This window comes from Scomber scombrus, chromosome 11, assembly GCF_963691925.1.
Source record: "Scomber scombrus chromosome 11, fScoSco1.1, whole genome shotgun sequence".
Taxonomy (NCBI): Eukaryota; Metazoa; Chordata; class Actinopteri; order Scombriformes; family Scombridae; genus Scomber; species Scomber scombrus.
In genome coordinates, this window is record NC_084980.1 from 26,524,812 (window position 1) to 26,543,553 (window position 18,742).

At 40.2% G+C, this 18,742-nt stretch overlaps 1 protein-coding gene across 3 annotated transcripts in view; it reads right to left on the reverse strand.

Moving 5' to 3' along the window:
• Nucleotides 1-1,959: 1,959 nt before the first annotated feature.
• LOC133991080 (retinal-specific phospholipid-transporting ATPase ABCA4-like) overlaps nucleotides 1,960-18,742 on the reverse strand; it is a 38,546-nt gene continuing 21,763 nt past the window's right edge. For 2 of the 3 annotated variants that reach the window (XM_062429543.1, XM_062429542.1), the window contains exons 25-49: nucleotides 18,304-18,509; nucleotides 17,883-17,937; nucleotides 17,570-17,629; nucleotides 16,853-17,025; nucleotides 15,938-16,062; nucleotides 15,711-15,809; nucleotides 14,734-15,015; nucleotides 14,608-14,640; nucleotides 14,379-14,484; nucleotides 14,216-14,290; nucleotides 13,716-13,885; nucleotides 12,890-13,067; nucleotides 12,589-12,704; nucleotides 12,139-12,286; nucleotides 10,375-10,498; nucleotides 9,893-10,022; nucleotides 9,562-9,682; nucleotides 8,440-8,502; nucleotides 7,947-8,053; nucleotides 6,545-6,686; nucleotides 4,274-4,408; nucleotides 3,842-3,945; nucleotides 3,532-3,624; nucleotides 2,388-2,640; nucleotides 1,960-2,096 (exon numbers count right to left, since the gene is read on the reverse strand). In XM_062429543.1, coding sequence (XP_062285527.1) covers nucleotides 1,980-2,096; nucleotides 2,388-2,640; nucleotides 3,532-3,624; nucleotides 3,842-3,945; nucleotides 4,274-4,408; nucleotides 6,545-6,686; nucleotides 7,947-8,053; nucleotides 8,440-8,502; nucleotides 9,562-9,682; nucleotides 9,893-10,022; nucleotides 10,375-10,498; nucleotides 12,139-12,286; nucleotides 12,589-12,704; nucleotides 12,890-13,067; nucleotides 13,716-13,885; nucleotides 14,216-14,290; nucleotides 14,379-14,484; nucleotides 14,608-14,640; nucleotides 14,734-15,015; nucleotides 15,711-15,809; nucleotides 15,938-16,062; nucleotides 16,853-17,025; nucleotides 17,570-17,629; nucleotides 17,883-17,937; nucleotides 18,304-18,509 — 3,215 coding nt within the window. In that variant the 3' untranslated portion in view covers nucleotides 1,960-1,979. The remainder of the gene's footprint in view (nucleotides 2,097-2,387; nucleotides 2,641-3,531; nucleotides 3,625-3,841; nucleotides 3,946-4,273; nucleotides 4,409-6,544; nucleotides 6,687-7,946; nucleotides 8,054-8,439; nucleotides 8,503-9,561; nucleotides 9,683-9,892; nucleotides 10,023-10,374; nucleotides 10,499-12,138; nucleotides 12,287-12,588; nucleotides 12,705-12,889; nucleotides 13,068-13,715; nucleotides 13,886-14,215; nucleotides 14,291-14,378; nucleotides 14,485-14,607; nucleotides 14,641-14,733; nucleotides 15,016-15,710; nucleotides 15,810-15,937; nucleotides 16,063-16,852; nucleotides 17,026-17,569; nucleotides 17,630-17,882; nucleotides 17,938-18,303; nucleotides 18,510-18,742) is intronic. The other variant, XM_062429544.1, reaches the window with a different exon arrangement.

The window sequence follows — 18,742 nt, forward strand, 5'->3', positions numbered from 1 at the left end:
GGGAGGGAGGGAGGGAGGGAGGAACGAAGGAAGGGAGGAAGAAGGAAAGGAGGGAGGAAGGAAGGAGGGAAGGGAGGAAGGAAGGAAGGAAGGAAGGAAGGAAGGAAGGAAGGAAGGAAGGAAGGAAGGAAGGAAGGAAGGAAGGAAGGAAGGAAGGAAGGAAGGAAGGAAGGAAGGAAGGAAAGATGGAAGGAAAGGGTTAGGGTTAGGGACAGGTCACCCAAAACGGGGACTGTCCCCGGAATTCGGGGACGTCTGGTCACCCTACATTACACTGAAATGATAAATGCTAACAGTAATCTATGCTAACATTAGCTAGCATTATGGCCATAGTGGTTCTGTTTAACACAAGTTACATAGTCTTTAAGTATTGAATCAAAAATACTTCTTCCACCACTCTTCACTTGGCATTTTGTGCAAATTACTCATGTCAGCCAAGTTGAAAGCACATGCAGTCACAGAATGTTAAGTTTTAACTACATCTACCCACAATAGTGTTGTTAAAATTCATGTACATTTACAACACTTACAAATGAATGGCTTTTTGTTCTCATTACAGACAATAACTAAGTTTTTTGTTTACTGTGCTCTAAGTTATCCTTATTCTGCATTCAGTTATACAGTCAGATGGCTCAGCCTATTACAGGATCCCTCTTTTGCTTCCCCACGGCGGCACAATGCTCATCAGCTTCATACAGATGATGGGCAGGAGAAGAGGATGACATCCTCACCAGAGAATTCATTAGCAGCCTTGAAATGCACAGTGCCATTATCCTTCTGTTTCTTTGAGGTAGCCAACAAAATTCAGGCTAGTGGGCAGCCTGAGGCAGTGACACCAGCACTGGCGGCAGGAGAACAGTAATTGGACTGTGTGTCAGATGAATCCAGGTTGTGACAAGCCACTCGGCACAGTGTCGCGTTAGCCCTCGTGCAAAGAAATCTCTCAGCCACTCCGCTGACCTGCAGTAGCTTTCTTATAGCTTTTCAGTGAAGGTCAGTGGAGTGGAGGTCAGCAGAGGGAAAAGCCTTTAAAGTATTCTCTTCCTCTCAAAATAACCCAGCAGCATAAAGAAGTGAGAGTGGGTACAGTGGTTGGTGCTGAAATATTAAATAAGAAACACTGCGTTTCACAAATACATTATGAAACTTTGAAGTGGTTTTATTTGTGACTGATGATGAGGTGGTACAAATCACCTATGCATGACTGTACAGAGCGTAAAGTATAAAGCATGTTAAAGGTTTATTTGGTCAGATACATAATATCACTCCTCTTTTTCTACAGATTAACTCATCTAATGCAGTTTTTTTTTCTCTCTAATTCAATTCTTCAAGAGGAATATTTTGTGCTATTTTGCACTGACACCAGATAACAAAGTGACATGGCAATGTGTGAAACACAGCAGACAAACAAATACTTGAATGTGCAACAGGAAATGACTGAAAAAGGACGGAAGCAATAGTAAACATGTTTTGGAAAAAGAAACAAAAGACAAACAACATTTAAATATGTCATAAATATTGAGGTGTTTGTTAATGTAGACATAAAAAAATACTGCTTCTAAGATGCTTATGTATTCATTACACATACAGTATATACATATTTATACAATCCCAGTCAGTCCACGCAAAATGTTCTGTTTCCATAGTTAAGATGAAAAACCAGCTGTTTCTGCTGCTAAAAACACTGCATATGATATTAGGTCTAAATAATGTGTCAGATGTACTTGGTTCAGTTAATATGGTGGAAGATGAATTCCTGTCAGCAGCCAAATGCTTGTAAAATTTGGCTCTGGCTTGAAAAATAATCTCTTCTACAGTACCAGTCGCTTTGGCAGGTAACGGACCAGGCTCGCCTCTACTCTAAAAAGTCAGTAAAATACTAACAGTGGCTTTTGAGTCTTAGAAAGTAGAAACATAGTTTACCCACTGGCAGAGTAACACATTTACATCTCTGTCTGTACATGTGCAGTTTTACATTTTCATGTTTTCCTCTTCACTGGTGAGATCTTGATGACTTTTCGCCCTCCTGCAGTTCGTCGTTGTAACGTAACGTCCTCGTCTTCTCCTGTTTGTTGCTTGGCAAAGTTGACGAACACCTGCACAACAGGCATACTGATTCAGTAAACCCATTCAGTTGAAGGAGCAGTAAGAACATCTTTTGTTTTCCTGCCATTATGACACTAAAAGACTCAGCATTGATAGTCATAATCAATTTTGATCTCAAGCATTACCTGGTGATGTTTAAGCTATGTTTAACAGTTGGGTTTAAATAGTTTATTCAAATTGAACATATTAATTCATGAATTGAAAATTATAAGAGAAGTTTTTAAATAACAGTCACTTCTCCACAGTCTTTTCATTGTCTTGGTTTATATATATATATATACCTGGTCTAGTGTTGTCTGGGAAACAGAATAGTCTTCGATGCTGAGCCTCTCTTTATTGGCCACCACGAGCTGAAAGATCCTGGCAAGAGAGGAGGAGGTGGTGATCTCGTACTGCAGCGTGTTGTAGTGCTTCTCCCTCTGAACGCAGCCCGGGAAGCAGCTCTCCATGAAGCTCTCGACAGGCTCCAGCTCGGGGGACAAGCCGGGTTTATCTGCCTTGATTTTCATGGTCACTACATAGCCGTCACCAAATCTGGATAAAGGAAAAACAGTGTAGAGATATTCAATACTTTCTCAAATTTCATTATAATTCTGGTATTTGAATAGTACCTACACTGAGACTGGAAGGTCATTCTTTGACGTTGGAAACAGTAGGAAGCAATTTAGAAGCAGTTCTGGAGTGATTTGATCATATCACACAGATTTAATCAGCAATCATTGAATTTTAGGCAAAATCTGATCTGCTGAAGAATATGCTGTGTAATAGAGTGAAATGCTCCAGAATAGCCTCTAATGGCGCTTTTCCACTACACAGTTCCAGCACGACTCGCCTCGACTCGGCTCGCCTCGCCTCGCCTCAGTTCTTTTTGCGTTTCCACTAGGGAAAGTACCTGGTACCTGGTACTTTTTTAGTACCTGCTCTGGTGAGGTTCCAAGCGAGCCAAGCCGATACTAAATGTGACGTCACCAGACTGCTGGCCACTGATTGGTCAGAAGAGTTGTCGCTGGAAGCGTCATGAGCCGTCCCACACAAGAATCAAACCCGGCATTTTTAAATACCGGCAGCAGCGTTACTGCTATACACGGCTCAATTTTCTTGCTTAATGTGTGACAAAAAGCCTCATACAGCAGCAAGTACACCACTGCCTCCATGTCCTCCATTGTTTATGTGTTTTGTGTCGTGTATAAAACAAAGTCACGGCAGTTTCGCGGAGCCGTGCTATGACGACCCCGCCCACGTTGAGTAGGTACTTTTTTGTAATGGAAAAGATCTGTTCTGGAACCGTACCGAGGCGAGCCGAGTCGAGGCGAGTCGTGCTGGAACTGTGTAGTGGAAAAGCGCCATAAATGGACCTTGTAGTGTGATTGTATTCTCAGGTAACTTACAGGAAAAAAGCTTGCTAAAATACAAAAAGCATCTTACTTGTACTTGAGATGCTGGATGGTGCCCAGACACTTGAAGGTCCCATTGACCATGATGGCCAATCGAGTGCAGAGCGCCTCACACTCCTCCATACTGGTGGAAAATAACAATAATAAATCTTATTTTTAATGCTGCTACTACAAATATATGAGTAATACATCATAGTTTCACAGATCACATTAATAAAATCATGCAAATACAATTCTAGTCATTAATTCAACAATAGCTCTTGGCAGTACAATTAACAGTATTTGGTCAGCTGTTGCAGCAGATGTGTTCAGTGGATTCATGTAATTATTTGATGTTTAACCTGTGTGATGTTAGCACCACGGCCCTGCCATCCTGAATGACACTCATGATGGCATTCCACAGGAAGCGTCGAGAGTGGGGGTCCATCCCTGTCGTGGGCTCATCCTTAACACACACACACACACACACACACACACACACACACACAGCAACAACAACAACAAAAAAGATGACAAACTTGAACACAGAATTCCATATGAACAGAGACCAAATCCTTATCTCTATCAACATATGGCAAATATCTCAGATTTATGCCAATTTGAATTGAACCGTGCAGTCGCCTGCCAATGTATGAAACATTCGAGGCGAGGCGTGACTGCACCCATATGGCTTCCCATCTGGATCCATAGAACAGTTCATTGATAAATCCCTGTAAGAAACCCAAAAAATCCAAACAATGGGCTCATAAGCATGTCCTCATTGGCCAACTCACCAGCAGCACCACAGCGGGGCAGCCAATCATTGCAATAGCTGTGGACAGTTTGCGCTTGTTGCCTCCACTGTAAGTCCCTGCACATCGGTCCGCATACTCTGTCAGACCCAGTTTCTGGATGCCCCACTCTGCCACCTACAGGACGAAAGGGAAGACATATGTTTAGTGGCTACATACTGAGGAGTTAACCTCACCGTTTTATTCCACCTGCCAAAATATCCTGGATTCTGTCACTCCATTTAAAATCAAGCGTTCCAAACCTAAATGTGAACCATTGTTGAGTGACAGTACTATTGCTGTCAGGACAGCTGAAAGCAAGTGCAAAAAAAGACAAGTTGCAGGTGTCTTTTGACATTTTAAAAGGCAGCTGGTGCAGATATCAGAAAACTGTCAAAGCTGAAAAGGCAAAATATCATTATCACAAACATTGTGTTAATTTTTTAGTACCATTAACACTATTCTTAATTCTCCCCAAACTGCCTGTCTTGTTGTTTCCTCAAAGACCTTTTTGCTGACTAGATTTTGAAACTAGTGAACACATCTCACCCCTTTCTTATGACCCATCCATCACTGTCACTTGCTCTGCTGTTTTTAACCAGTTTGAGCCTTCCTCTGTTTCTCTTCTAAAGGAAATTACTGACAATATGAAATGTCCCACAGATGTTGTCCCTCATTGCTTAAAGAGATTTGTGAGATTATTGGACCAAACATCAAAAACAATTATGGAGAGCAGTCACAATTTTTAATTACCTATTGACTCTGGGGGATGCAACCATACTTATGCGTTTAGATCTCACAGCTGCATTCAACCCAGCAGACCACAGTATCCTTATTCCTCGCCTGGAGCATTGTGTTAGCATTACAGGCACTGCTCTGGAGTGGTTCAGGTCTTACTTGTGTCTTTCTCAGTGTCTCGACCTTGTGGAGTCCCTCAGGGACCTATTCTCTTTGGCCAATACTATTTTCTCTCTACCTGTTCCTCTTAGGGTCCATTCTTAGAAAATATGGCATCTTGTTCCACTGTTATGCAGACGATGCTCAAATTTACCTGCCTTTGAGATGGAATGGTGCAAACTCTTTAAAACTGTTGGACTGTTAAGGACATCAAAGCTTGGATGGACTTACATTTTTTAAACATTAACGAGAGTAAAAACCCGCTGTAAAATATGTGATAATTGGACAGATTTCATCTTTTTTTATTATCATTTAATCATTTTTGAAAGGGTTATATGTGCTTTTATCTCATCCTGACTTGACTACTGTAATGCCTGTGTTAGCCAGGTTAATGCTGGTTCATAATGCTGCAGTTTGTCATTTAAAAGGAAAATGCCAAAGACAACATATTTCCCCTCCCTTCACTTCCCCCCTTTACATATTAGGATTGGTTTTAAGATTGTATTGTTTGCCTTAAAATCATTGGCTAGCTCTAACCTATGTCTCTGACCTTTTTACAACCACACATTTCATCAAGGTGACTCAGATCTGCTGACCACCTGCTTCTGGTTGTCCCATGATCAGGGTCCTGCCTTTGCAGCTGTAGCCCTGAAGCTCTGGGATGAGTTGCCTCTGCATGTTAGACTGGCCCCCCACACTGGCTGTTTTGAAGTCCTGTCTTAAAACACATCTTTATTCCTTGGTTTTAAATCAGTATGGGAGTTGCTTTTCTTATTATTTGGGTCTGTTCAACTGCTCTTTGTGTTTTTATTATAATTTATGGCTTGTGCTATTTTGATTGCACAGCACTTTGGTCAACTGTCGTTTTTAAATTTGCTTTATCAACAAATCTGACTTTGACTACATACATTTCTTAGGATGGAGAACCCCACTGTTAGCTGAGCCTTTCATAATAACATTAATGATTATTAAAAAGACAAAAATAAAATGAGCAAACACTGAGTAACAGTAAATTGCAGAGGATGCACAAAATAAACAAAGTAAACAAAACTGATGTCAAGCTCTCTATGTAGTGCTTAGTCAAACAATAGTTTCACTGCACATACACTGAAAATTGACTTTTTAGTTAAGTAGGAGACATCTTGCATCCAGCACTTAAACTTCAGAAGTGAAACATATTTGTTTATTCATAGATTGTCCATTTTTCAAGGAGGTAGAAGCAGTTTTTTTTAACCAGGGGAAGTTTTTTAGTGGAAAAACCAAATCAGACACAAATGTTTATCCAAAGCAGAGTATTTTTATACATCTAAAACATCATTATCTGTTGGGAATCTTTAAACCTGGGTTAAGATGTAAAGCAGCCAGACTCGCACTCACCCTGGGGATCTCTGACTCAGGCACTCCTCTGAGACGAGCGTAGAGATAGAGATGCTCTCTGCCGGTTAAGAGCTCATCGATGGCATCAAACTGAGGGCAGTAGCCCATGTTCTGGTGCACATCCAGAATCTCTGACAGGATGCTGCAAAGAAAACCACAAAATGTCACTCATTGCATTGAGCTCACAAAGCACGTAACATGATAGGAATAACAAAACATCAAATGAATCCAAGTGTGGTTTAACTGATAATATTCATCATTTAAAACATGTCATCAAAAGCTGAGAGGGACAAAGTTATATAAAAAGAACTATACAAAAACAGTGTAAGAATGAAAATTAATCTCATTCATAGATTGATGGTTTACATAGCTAACCCATGCTTTTATTAAACTGGGTTTTAACCAGGCGGGGAGTTCCAGTCCTCTGAAATGATGCCAACGCTGAAGTAACTTAAAACTGCATTCTATCAAAAGGCCACCAGGGGGCGACCGTTTTGGTGTCAAAAGGACTTCCGTCTCTATACAAGTCAATGGAGAATTCACCAACTTCTCACTTGATTTCTAACCTCAGTAAACGTTTTCAAAATGTGTTTATGGTCTCAATCGCTAGTTTAAAGCCTTCTTCAATGCAGTATGATGTTCATTTGTGAAATTTTGGCCTCCCTGATTTTATATTTGACGATAAAGCAGGGTATGCATTAGGGCGTGGCTACGTCGTGATTGACAGGTTGATTGGTTTAGAGGTTCAGGAGGGCGCCTCTTGCTCCTCCTGAGGCCCATATAAGTAGAATCCATGTTTTTATTTTACCCGGCATGCACTGGAAATGTTCAAGATGGCACTGCTCAGATCCGAAACTATTGGCCTCCCAGCAGCAGTCCACAAACCAATGGGTGACGTTACGGATGTTACGTAAATTTTATATACAGTCTATGGTTTTCACTGAGTTTTTAGTATCCCATGAGGGGTGCAAATGCAGTTTGAAAGACTTTTCCACCCTGACAGAATAGAACTTAGAGGGGAAAACTGGGTGCTTTCAACATGTTGGCATGAAAATTGGATATATAATGGATAAAATATTGGCATACGGGCTCACTTTGCAACAGCTCCACTCCAAAAAACTGATTTGGGACCTCAAAAATGTTGCCCTAGTCCCAAAGGGTTTTTTTCCTCATATTTTGAGAAACACAAGGGTTTTAGTCACATGATGATTCCCTCACAAAGAATTTTGTTAGAGTGACCTTCCACTTGTTTAAACTTTCTAACTCATTGAACTGTTTCGGATTCAGTTACCCATCTGGAACTCAGTGCAGAGAAAAACCAAAAAAGCAAAGATCCAGCCCTGAACACAGTTTGTGTTATATCATCCAGGGACACATTTCTTTTTGACTGATGTTTATGTACCTGTAACCAGCCACAGTTGCTTCCCCAGAGCTGACATCAGTGTCACCAGTCAGCATTTTGAAGGTTGTAGTTTTTCCAGCTCCATTAACTCCCAAGAGACCAAAGCACTAAAAAAGAGAAAAGACAATCAAGTTTTTGATATGAGGATGCATTCAGCAGGAGTAATGAAAATTATAGACTGAAATGCACTCAATATTATAGAGTATGACTTTAAATACCCCTGTTTAGGTCTAATATTCATATTGTAAAGAAAAATGGCTATGTACACGCTTGTATTAATTAACAATATGTTAAAACAAAGCCAGATATAAATATACTTCAGTATCCTTGCTGGTGATGACAGCTACTGCATATTACCTGCCTCTTCAACAGTCTAGGAGGCATTTTAATCAGTATGTAGGTTTACGTGAGTGAGCACTAAAAGAGAACTTTTGAATATTGGAAATATAAAGAGAACAGTTGCTCTTGATGTAAACAAACTCAGTGACTTTACCTCTCCTGCAGGGACGCCCACACAAATCCGGTCCACAGCTGCCCTCTTCCTGCCTCCGTACATCTGTGCAGAGAAGGCAGACAGACAATAACAACAGAATGTTTTATTTTGTTTAGCACTTCTTAAGACAGCGAAAAAATACAGGAAGTAAAGTTTTTTTAAAGTTAAAAGCAATATGATAAACTAGAAAATACCACCTCTCAGTTATATGCCTCAACCAAACAGTCAAGGTGCAGTTTACATCCACGTCTGTCCAGTCTTGTATAATATTTGTAGTGAAGGATTTTAGGTGTTAAGCAAATGTTCCTTGTATGTGTTCACATGCTTATTTAACCCTCCTGTTGTCTTCGAGTTAAGGAAGGAAGGAAGGAAGGAAGGAAGGAAGGAAGGAAGGAAGGAAGGAAGGAAGGAAGGAAGGAAGGAAGGAAGGAAGGAAGGAAGGAAGGAAGGAAGGACAGAGGAAAGAAGGAAGGAAGGTAGGAGGGAGGGAAGAAAGAAAGGGGGATGGAGGAAGGATAGAACGAAGGACAGAAGGAAGGAAGGAAGAAAGGGGGATGGAGGAAGGAAAGAAGGAAGGGAGGAAAGAGAGAGGAAGGAAAGAAAGAGAGAAGGAGGGAGGGAGGAAGGACAGACGGAAGGAAGGAATTGAGGAAAGAAGGAACAGCCAAAACAGACGGGGTCAATTTGACCCGGGAGGACGACACAAAGGTTATTATAGCTGATTCTGATCAAACGCAAAGTTATGACGGTAGATGATGCTTCATATGTGGATGTTGCTGCAAAGAAGCTACAAAATCTAAAAATGATGCTTCACAGACATCTTCAACCCGGCAGCATTTAAGTACCACATTCCACATTTTTCATGATTTTAATTCAGTCATTCACAAAACAGAAAATACTATTTTAATCATTCTATAATTGATTATTTATTAAATCATGTGAAGCCGCGTTTAATCTTTATATAGGCCTGTTAGGGATTTGCTTGTATGTAATTTGTTGCTATGTAGTTGTTTTGTATGTATTGCTGTGTCCTGTCATGTAGTCTAATTAAAGTTTGTAATGGAGTTGAGATATTATTAAATTATGTAGCGTCACAGATGTGGTTGAGTAAGTATCTTTTACCTTAGAGAGGTCTCTGATCATCAGGATGTCTGATTTGCTCCCTCCTTCGTAAATTCTCTGCCTCTCTGCTGCCACGTCGTCATCTTCATCTTTAACTCGAGTCTTCTTGCTGTCTGATAACCTGAAAGGGTGTGAGACAAACATCTGTTGTGAAGCATCGAGTACAAATACAGAACTGCACTTTATCCACCAGGAACTTGGTTCTGACCCTGTTCTGACCTGGTGTGAAACAATTCAACATCGAAAAGTCAGAACCACTGTTGTAATAACAGAAGTTGAGATGTTATGATTGTGAAGCTGTAATGCTGAACTGTGTTAGCCGCTCCCTTACCAGTGGTCCAAGAAGAAACGATACTGAATCAGAAGATTGAGAAGAAAGTAGACGAAGCCTTCCACTGCCATGAAAGCAATATTTTTCCCCAAAAAGTCCCACCGGAAAGGGTCTGCTGTGTACTCCTCACCTGGAAACAGAAGCAGGGTTTATACTGAAAATGAACCTTTTGTTCAGTGAGTAAAGAGAAAACCCGACAGGAGTTTGTTTTATATAAACTTCCAGTCTGTACAAACATAATCTTCCAGACAGCAAGGACAGTGGTATCAAGAGACATGCCTTGTGTTGGAAGAGTTTGTACGTACATTTTTCCCACAGTCTTACGAATCCGACATGACAAATGCAACTGTTAATAATGTGAAATTGAGAGTAATTATTTGTTGTATTTTGTATTTAATGATGTTAATTATCCAACATAATAAAATAATGACAGGAAACTCTGTGAACTCAAGTGAAATGGCCAATGCGTATACAGTACTTACCAAATCTGGCATAAACATCAGTAACAGCCTGGTTCATGGCCATGTCTATAAGACCTCGCCCCAGGCAGAAGTGAGGAAATATCAGCAGGCCTTTCTTCAGCCACTCATTGAACGTCAGCAAAGACTGATAAAAAAAAAATATACACACAAATACACACTTAATTCATGTTTCACGTCTGCAGGATTGATTATTGACCATGAGAAGTTTAGAAGGCCTAAATTAAGCTAATCAAAGTTTTCAACTCATTTCTTAAAGCTGTTTTTATATGATGCGATGCTTGCTATACTTCTTCACACCCTGCATGTCAGTCATCTTTAAGTCATATAAAACTTTTTAATTACAGCTGATTTTAGATGTGGCTCTCCTCAATTATCATCTCCTGAATGTAGAAATCTGTTTCCTTGGAAACAGATAATACTTTTTGCCACCGGTGGAAAAAGTATTCTCTAAAACAATATAATCATGCTGAGCTCATATTTAGAGCATAAAGCCGACCAAGAAGCTCTAAGTTTATGCGTCAAGTGGTTCTCTCATGACTCATCTGTTATAAGATTCATCAGGAGTACAGATGTGCGGTAGCGGGAACCATCTGGTGAGAAGACCCATCTCCATTTTTTTTGACAGAGGAGGAAGTCACCTGTCACCATGACAGTAGCATCTGTGCTCTTTTTCTTTACTTCTGTCTGATCCTTTTCCACAATGTGTCTCTGTGTGTGTGACTTTGTCTTTTTGTTACACCTGGCCACCCCTCAGTGATCCACCAGGTACTCTCAGTGTCTTCAGCTGCCCTGAACACCTGTGGTCTGCACCTCTTCCTGTGAGCAATGATGCATCAACAGCTGCAACACATTATTTATTCTCTGTGTATATTTGATGGTGTTTTATTCATTCAGTCTGTTTCCACATTGGAATTATACATTGTGTTTTAGGGCTGCAACAATAGAGTTGATTCAGACTATACAATTAACTGGCAACGATTTTCATAATAGAATAACTTCTAATTGCTGTAAGTCATTTTTTAAGCAAAAACGCCAAACATTTCCTGTTTCTAGCATCTCAAAGTTGAGGATTTAATGTTTTCTTTGTCTTCTGTGATGGCAAACTTAATGTATTTGGGTTATGGACAGTTGGTCGAGCATAACAAGACATTTGCAAAACATCAATTTGGGCTGTGGGAAATTATAAATGGCATTTTCACTATTTTCTGACATTTTAGAGACAAAAACAACTAATCGATCAAGTTTGATGGTCTCGCCTCTTCCAGCTGACTTTTACATTAATTTGCTGCTTGTTGATTCAAACAATCGCACATTTGTTTGCCCTCTTGTGGCCTATGAGGTGCACAACATTTCATTGGGGATACGTCTTGAAAACCTGAAAAACTGTGACTAACATACCAAATCACCACATCAATAAAAACAAGCTCTAGTTAGCTTACACTGTACCTGGTACATGGTCAAAGTTGCATAAACTAGGATTATTTGTTTCTTTATTTTCTCTGCAATGTTGCTTTTGTTTGATTTTAATACTTAAAGTGAAGCTCAGTTACAGGTGAAACTGTACATGTTGGATGTGAAGTGTAGTAATCGACATACAAGAACAAAGAGACAATGACAGGTTCAGGTGTGCATATACTGCAGTGAAGGATTGGATCCCTGGAGAAATATAGGTTCATACACCACATATTGATCCTTAACTCAGCAGCACTGTGTCAGCAGGTGACTTTTTATTTGTTTCTTTTAACACAGACGGATATTACTTACTCTATTGTTTTCAAAAAGCTCCAGGATGAAGGTGATGGCGCTGCTGTTGATGCCGATGAACAGGTTGATGCAGGACAGAGAGACGTAAGCTGTACTTGGGATGCTGAATATGTAGGACATCGGATACATCATGGGAGTCACTGCCCACCTATAACACAGAGGAAAGAGAAATATTTCAAAATTAATTAATTTCCTCCTTTTGATGTCATTTATATATTTGTTTCTTCCTCTGTAGATTTTCCTGTTGTTTAAATTGGTTATTTTTCATTTCCTTTTGTCTCATTCAGTTAAAAATATGTTTTTTTCAGAGGTGAGATACCCCAATAAGGCCCTTAAGGTAATTTCAGCACACACTGCGCTTCCTTTTCATACCCTCTTTGTATTTTATTGGTTTTTTTTGTGTTCTAAGCCAACAATGAAACAAATAAATAAAAATAAGCAAAGCCTTACCCATACAATAGAAGCAGTGCTATTAGAGCTGGCAAGTTGGACGGTGATGTGTAACACTTTTTGTCAAAAGCCATGAAAATGCCAACCACCATTGCAGTGCTGATGGAGTAGTTCATCTAGGGTTGAGATTTAGTGAATATTGATTAATATACAAAAGACACAATGCAAAATCTGCTGGAACACAATTATGAATAAACCCTTTATTGCTTAAAATCAGTATATAACTGAAGCTCTTTTTATAAATATCATTATAATGGAGACTGTATATCATTACATTGACTCTAAACCTCACTTCACGTACCATGTCCCAGAAGAAGTTGGCCACCCAGTAAACTAAAGGGCTGACCCCGCTGACAAACTGCAGGTGTTTGGCTTTGGTCACACGCTCCTGAATGAGGTAGAGGACAAAGCTGGCAGGGATGAAGGACATGGCGAAAATCACACAGATCGCCACCACGGCATCTACTGAAGTGGTCAACCTGGAGAAAGAATCAGATAAAGGTCATTATGGTATATTCTGGTCTGGCGATGATATTTTAAAAAAGGCTCTCACACAAACTTACACTTGCATGATACATAATAAGACACAAGATGTAAAAATATATATATATGTTTTTAAAAGATGCACATAAAGGGTTAATTAAAAGATCAGTGCTGAGACATTAATTGGTCAAAAAAGTAGTTCTGTGTATTATTATTAATGATTTGAGATTTGGATATTCCTCAAAATTGGCCAGTTTATAATAAATGAAATACATTAAATTCAGCAATTCTAAATTTATTTGCAACTTGCTACATCCTACATGAAAAAAAAAATTAAGCTAATCCATATAAAGACGCTTGAAGCTACAGCCAAATAACACTTTGTAGCTAAAAATAAAAAATGAGGCAGTAATTTGCACATGTGAGCTCAGGGGGAATTTTTTCTTCCAAAGGAAATAACAAAGTAATAATTATAATACCATATCTATAATTTACTTTAATAGGTCTTAAGAATAGGTCGTGTAAAACTTGTAACCAATCCTCATCATCCTCTTTTTTTTAATGAAGGGAAACTAGTGTTAAAATGTCTGAGAGAAGCAGGTGTTTTAGCTGCTCAATGAACTCATGCAATTATCAACACTCACACAGTGACTTCAGAAAGCTGCTCTTTGGTGAGGTTGAGCGGGTGGTTGATGGCGGTGATGCCAAACTCGACAGGTTTGGCAGTTGGGGGTAGGAAGGCCCGTAGAATGGCGTTATTGGCCACATTCATGAAGGCCACCATGGCATGCCAGCCTTTGTTATTGTACCATACCTGACAAAGAAGAGCAGAGATAATTGAACACATCTCACAACCTTCTGACTTGTTAATAACATCACTAATGCACAATACAAGGACTTGTAAGCCGATTTTCATTGTATAAAGCCTTCATTATTTTTAATTGAGAAGCAAAGCAATTAAACCTTTACAGCCATTAGTCAATGTCCTGTTATATGACAGATGTTAAAATTTGTAACGTAAAAAAAAAAGTGCCTGAAGCAAACATCAAATCAGAAAAAGGACATTATTTCTGCCACTTGCTGGTTTTTCTATTTCTGGAAATAATAATAATACACCGTGTGACCTACACAACCAACCACATACCTTTATGTTGAATTCACTTTCCATGTATCGTAAGAAAGGACCGATCTCCTGGAGTGCAAGTCGAGAATAGTAACCCTGCGAAAGACAATGCCCAATTGATTTTGTGTATTTTTGCACTCTATTGTCTGCACATGTCTGTAATGAACAGCAAGACAATCATTACCGCCGTGATGTTGAGCATTCGCCCAAGTTGATGGAAAACATCCTGAATGTCTTTTGGGCTGACGTCAAGAATAGGAAGCTGACCCCCTACCGACAAACCGCCATATCTGAAGAGAGAGAGAAGATTCACACTCACTATCCAACATCAACTCGTCTTAAAAATCATATTTTTTATACAACGTTATTTCAACAAAAGAGAGAAATGAATGCAAAAAGGTACAAATGATTACCTTTGTTCATTCACCCAGTATTTGCTCTTCAAACTGTGTAAAAAAAAATCAGACATGATTTAGGAGAAAGGGTAATTATTCAAATGTCTTTAATGTGCATGTAAAGAACTGTGCATGAAAACCTACCCTGCTCTGATGAGAGTAGGATAGGTTTTGACCAGGTAGTCAGAGATATTTCTCTCCGTCAGATCCATCATCGTGTCTCCCGTTGCTTCGGTCCGTTGCCGAGGGGGTAGGCCTCCTGCTCCGATCGGACAGATGGGCATCATGGTCAGCTTCTTTGTGGTGCTGCACTGGCAGGAAGGTGAGGGGTTTCTCTGGTTCCACGCGGGACTCTGTAAGATGTTGCTGACCAGAGGGGAGACGTCAGGAAGCTCCCATTCTGATGTATAGTTTCTGCAGGACATTCTGGATGTAGGTAAATGAAGAAACACATGTTAAAAGATAAAATGAGTCAGCATTGAGGTGCAATATGTATGTATCTACTTGATACAGCCATTAGTTGGTAAGATCAGTCTGTCCACATTCACTAAATAAACAAGGTCATTTTTGTGACTAAATCTAAATTATTCTGCAAGGATAACTATTAGTAAAATTATTTTGATGCTGTTTGATGTTTTTCTTAAATGCATGAAGAAAAATCACATTTTTTTGGATGTTATCAGGTCAGATTTGTGTATTTTTACAGCACTTTGAAAACATCTGCAGCCTGCTTGGGCTGTAAATGTGTAAATACAGTACATGGATGTGTATTTGTATGTGATGCGAATGCTTGTGTGAATGCTGTGATGGAGGGTTGGGGGGGGGGGGGGGGGGGGGGGGGGTGTATATTTATGGCGATACATGCGTAGGATCGTCCAATGTCAGTCTGTGTTTGTTCTACCACTGTCTTTTTACCTGATGTACGTTTGTATTCATGTTGTTTTTATTTGATGTCATTTATGTGCTGCAACTTTTTTCCCCGTCTCCGAGACAAATTGGTGGAGACCAATAAAGTAACCTAACCTAACCTATTATCCTTGCATTTTAATAAAGTCAAACATATTAGTTCAAACACTAGAAGTACCATCGATTCAATTCTCCCCTATTGTGGTGATTCTCACCCCAGTGGTTCTCCCTCCATACAGCGGGTCCCCAGGCCCGGTGGGTTTAACACGCGTTCTGTGAAGCGTTTCATTGTGGGGTCAAACGGTTGCTCGTTACTAAATTAAGAAGACACGATATAAAAGAAGAAAATCAAAATGATGAGATCACAACCAATATTAATGTAACAACACATGAATGAAGGTTAATATAGGTACATATACGTCTATAGATCATTTGATCTGACCTGAAGAAGGTGAACTGTGGCCCGTACATCCAGGGGCTCAGAGTCAGACTGGGATACTCCCCGAATGGAGGGACGACCATTGTGAAGATGAGCGCAATCAGGACAAAACTGGCAGGCAGGACGATCTATAAATCCACAAAGAGAAGTAGGTCACAACACTTTTTAACCTTTGTGTCTTCCTGCCGGGTCAAATTGACCCCGTCTGTTTTGACTGTTCCTTCTTTCCTTCCCTCCTTCCTTTCCTTCCTCCCTTCCTTCTTTCCTCTGTCCTTCTTTCCTTCCTTCCTCCCCTTCCTCTTTTCCTTTCTCCCTCCCTCCTACCTTCATTCCTTCCTTCTTTTCTCCGTCCTTCCTTCCTTCCTTCCTCCCTTCCTTCTTTTCTTTCCTCCCTCTCTCCCTTCCTTCCTCTTTTCCTTCCTTCCTTCCCTACCTTCCTTCCTTCCTTCCTTCCTTCCTTCCTCCTCTTCTTACATCTTCCTTCCTTCCTTCCTCCTCTCCTTCCATCTTCCTCCCTTCCTTCCTCCTTTCCTCCCTTCCTCCCTTCTTCCTCCCTTACATCCTTCATTCCTTCCTCACTTCCTTCCTCCCTACCTTCCTTCCTTCCTTCCTCCACTCCTTCCATCTTCCTCCCTTCCTTCCTCCTTTCCTTCCTTCTTCCTCCCTTCCTTCCTTGACTCGAGGACAACAGGAGGGTTAAACATAGAAATCTATTATAAATGAACCTGAAAAATACAAAAACATTGTAATATCACACTGACTCATTGACATGGGCATTATTTTTTCCACTGGATTTGGATGACATATCAGATGTGGGTTATTTGTTTGCACTCCCAGCCTCCAAGTCTCAACACTACATATCCACAAGATGAACTAAAATGTCCATCCGGCTTTGTACCCTTTGCTGCATTGCTGTACCTGTGCCAAGAAATCTTTCTGGCTTCGTGTGGCGTGGTGGAACCTCTTCATTAGCAGAGCATGAAACTGCTTCAGGGTCAGTGTTGTTCCTTTCACCTGCTGGGAGCCCCTCCCTGCACTGCTGTCTGATGCACCATGGGTCATGCCGTTACTTTGCGCCATGCCGTTATATTCTGCGGTTAACACACACAAACAGCCTGTTAAACATAAGCACTGTACATAAAATATACATGGAGGGAAAACACATTCAATAGGTATTTAAAGCATAGAGAGGAAGTGGTAGCAAGTTGGAGAAGCAGGGTTTAGATCAGAAGTCTTACTGCTGAGATCTGACTGATCAAGGCAGCTTAACTTCATTTGAAGTCAAGAGATATAAATGTGAGTTAATGGATGAATTTGAAGCATTGCTGTGCTGGAAAAGAGCATGCAAGCAGCAAAACCCCTCTAACTACTCCCTGCTTTGTTGTTTATTTTAGCTGAACTTCCCAGACATGGGTCACTTGAACTGCTTGGAGCTCCAGATGGATCGTAATTATTTCCATTAACTTTAGATGATCACAGATAAAAATGAAATCATCAGTTTACCGTACTTTTCTGTGACAAATACCAAAAATTCCTTGCAAACAGTGATTGACCCAGGTCCAGTTGATTCACTTGATAGAAAAAACAGCTTTTATATTGCCGTTATTCTGTCAAATTGCCTCTCAAGTCTCTGACCTTCTTTTCCATCTGCACCAATGTTGGTGCCGTTGTTTCTCTGCAGTAACATCCACTGCTCTAAAAGGTGAGAGTGCACAAGTGAGACACAAACACTCACAGACTAGAGGGTTAAAACTGACAAATGATGCATCACACAACATATAAAGACTAGACAAGTAGCTAAAGTTCAAGTTAGGGAAGTCACAACAATAACAGCATAATAAAAACAGGTGTGAGGCAAAAGGATTAACAACGCGAAAGAGACAGGGCAACGGGGTCAGAAATTCAATTCCAGGTAAAGGCCATGTGGAATATCAGTGGTGGTATTTACCAGGAGTGGTGGCATTATTCGCTGCTTCTCCATCTGCAGTGACCTTTATGAATATCTGGAAAGAAAAAAAAGAAAAAGTTCCTAAACTTTAAAAACTTTCCATACATTAAATATGAGTTCCTCTTCTAAGTCCAGGAGTTACAGGAGATAACAATTTCATTTGTCAAACTTTAGACTCCATAAAATAAAGACCAGAGATGTATTCAAATGTGGACGGTATGTGGTCACACATGCAATAATTTTACACTGTAAAAAATTCCCCATATTACAGAGTAGGAGGAAGGAATATGCAAGAGGTGGTTGTGTCCTGCCATGGAAATTCACCTCAAGGTGTTTTTAATGAAGCTGAAGATGTAAAAGCAGCATAAAATACACATAAGTTCAAAGGGATGTCATCCGATGGAAGCTGAGATGTCCCTACCTCCTCTAGTGATGTATCTGAGATGCCGAAGCTGCTGAGGCCCATGTCAGCAAGAGTCTCCTCCAGTTCCCTAAACAGGCTGGCATACGCCCGATGCTTGAAGCCCTTATTGGGGAGCAGATAGGTCAACTCCTGGCCGATCATCTCGATCAGCTTGGCTTCGGGGACGTGGTGGTGGATGAGGGTGGTGATGCTGTCTATATCCCCTGGGAAGAAGAATAAAAACATACATGGAGGAGGAAAAAGAGGAAAATGTTCCAAAATGTACAGAAGCAGAAACCAAGGCAAGGACAAATTAAGCAAAAAAAAAGAAAAAAAACATTATTATTCAAGTACTAGAAATACATGAGTAATATTGTGTTTGACACGTTGTGGCATTGCATCAAAGCACAGTGTCCTAAGGCAGTATCAGGAGAAGAATGCACATGGGTCAATATCT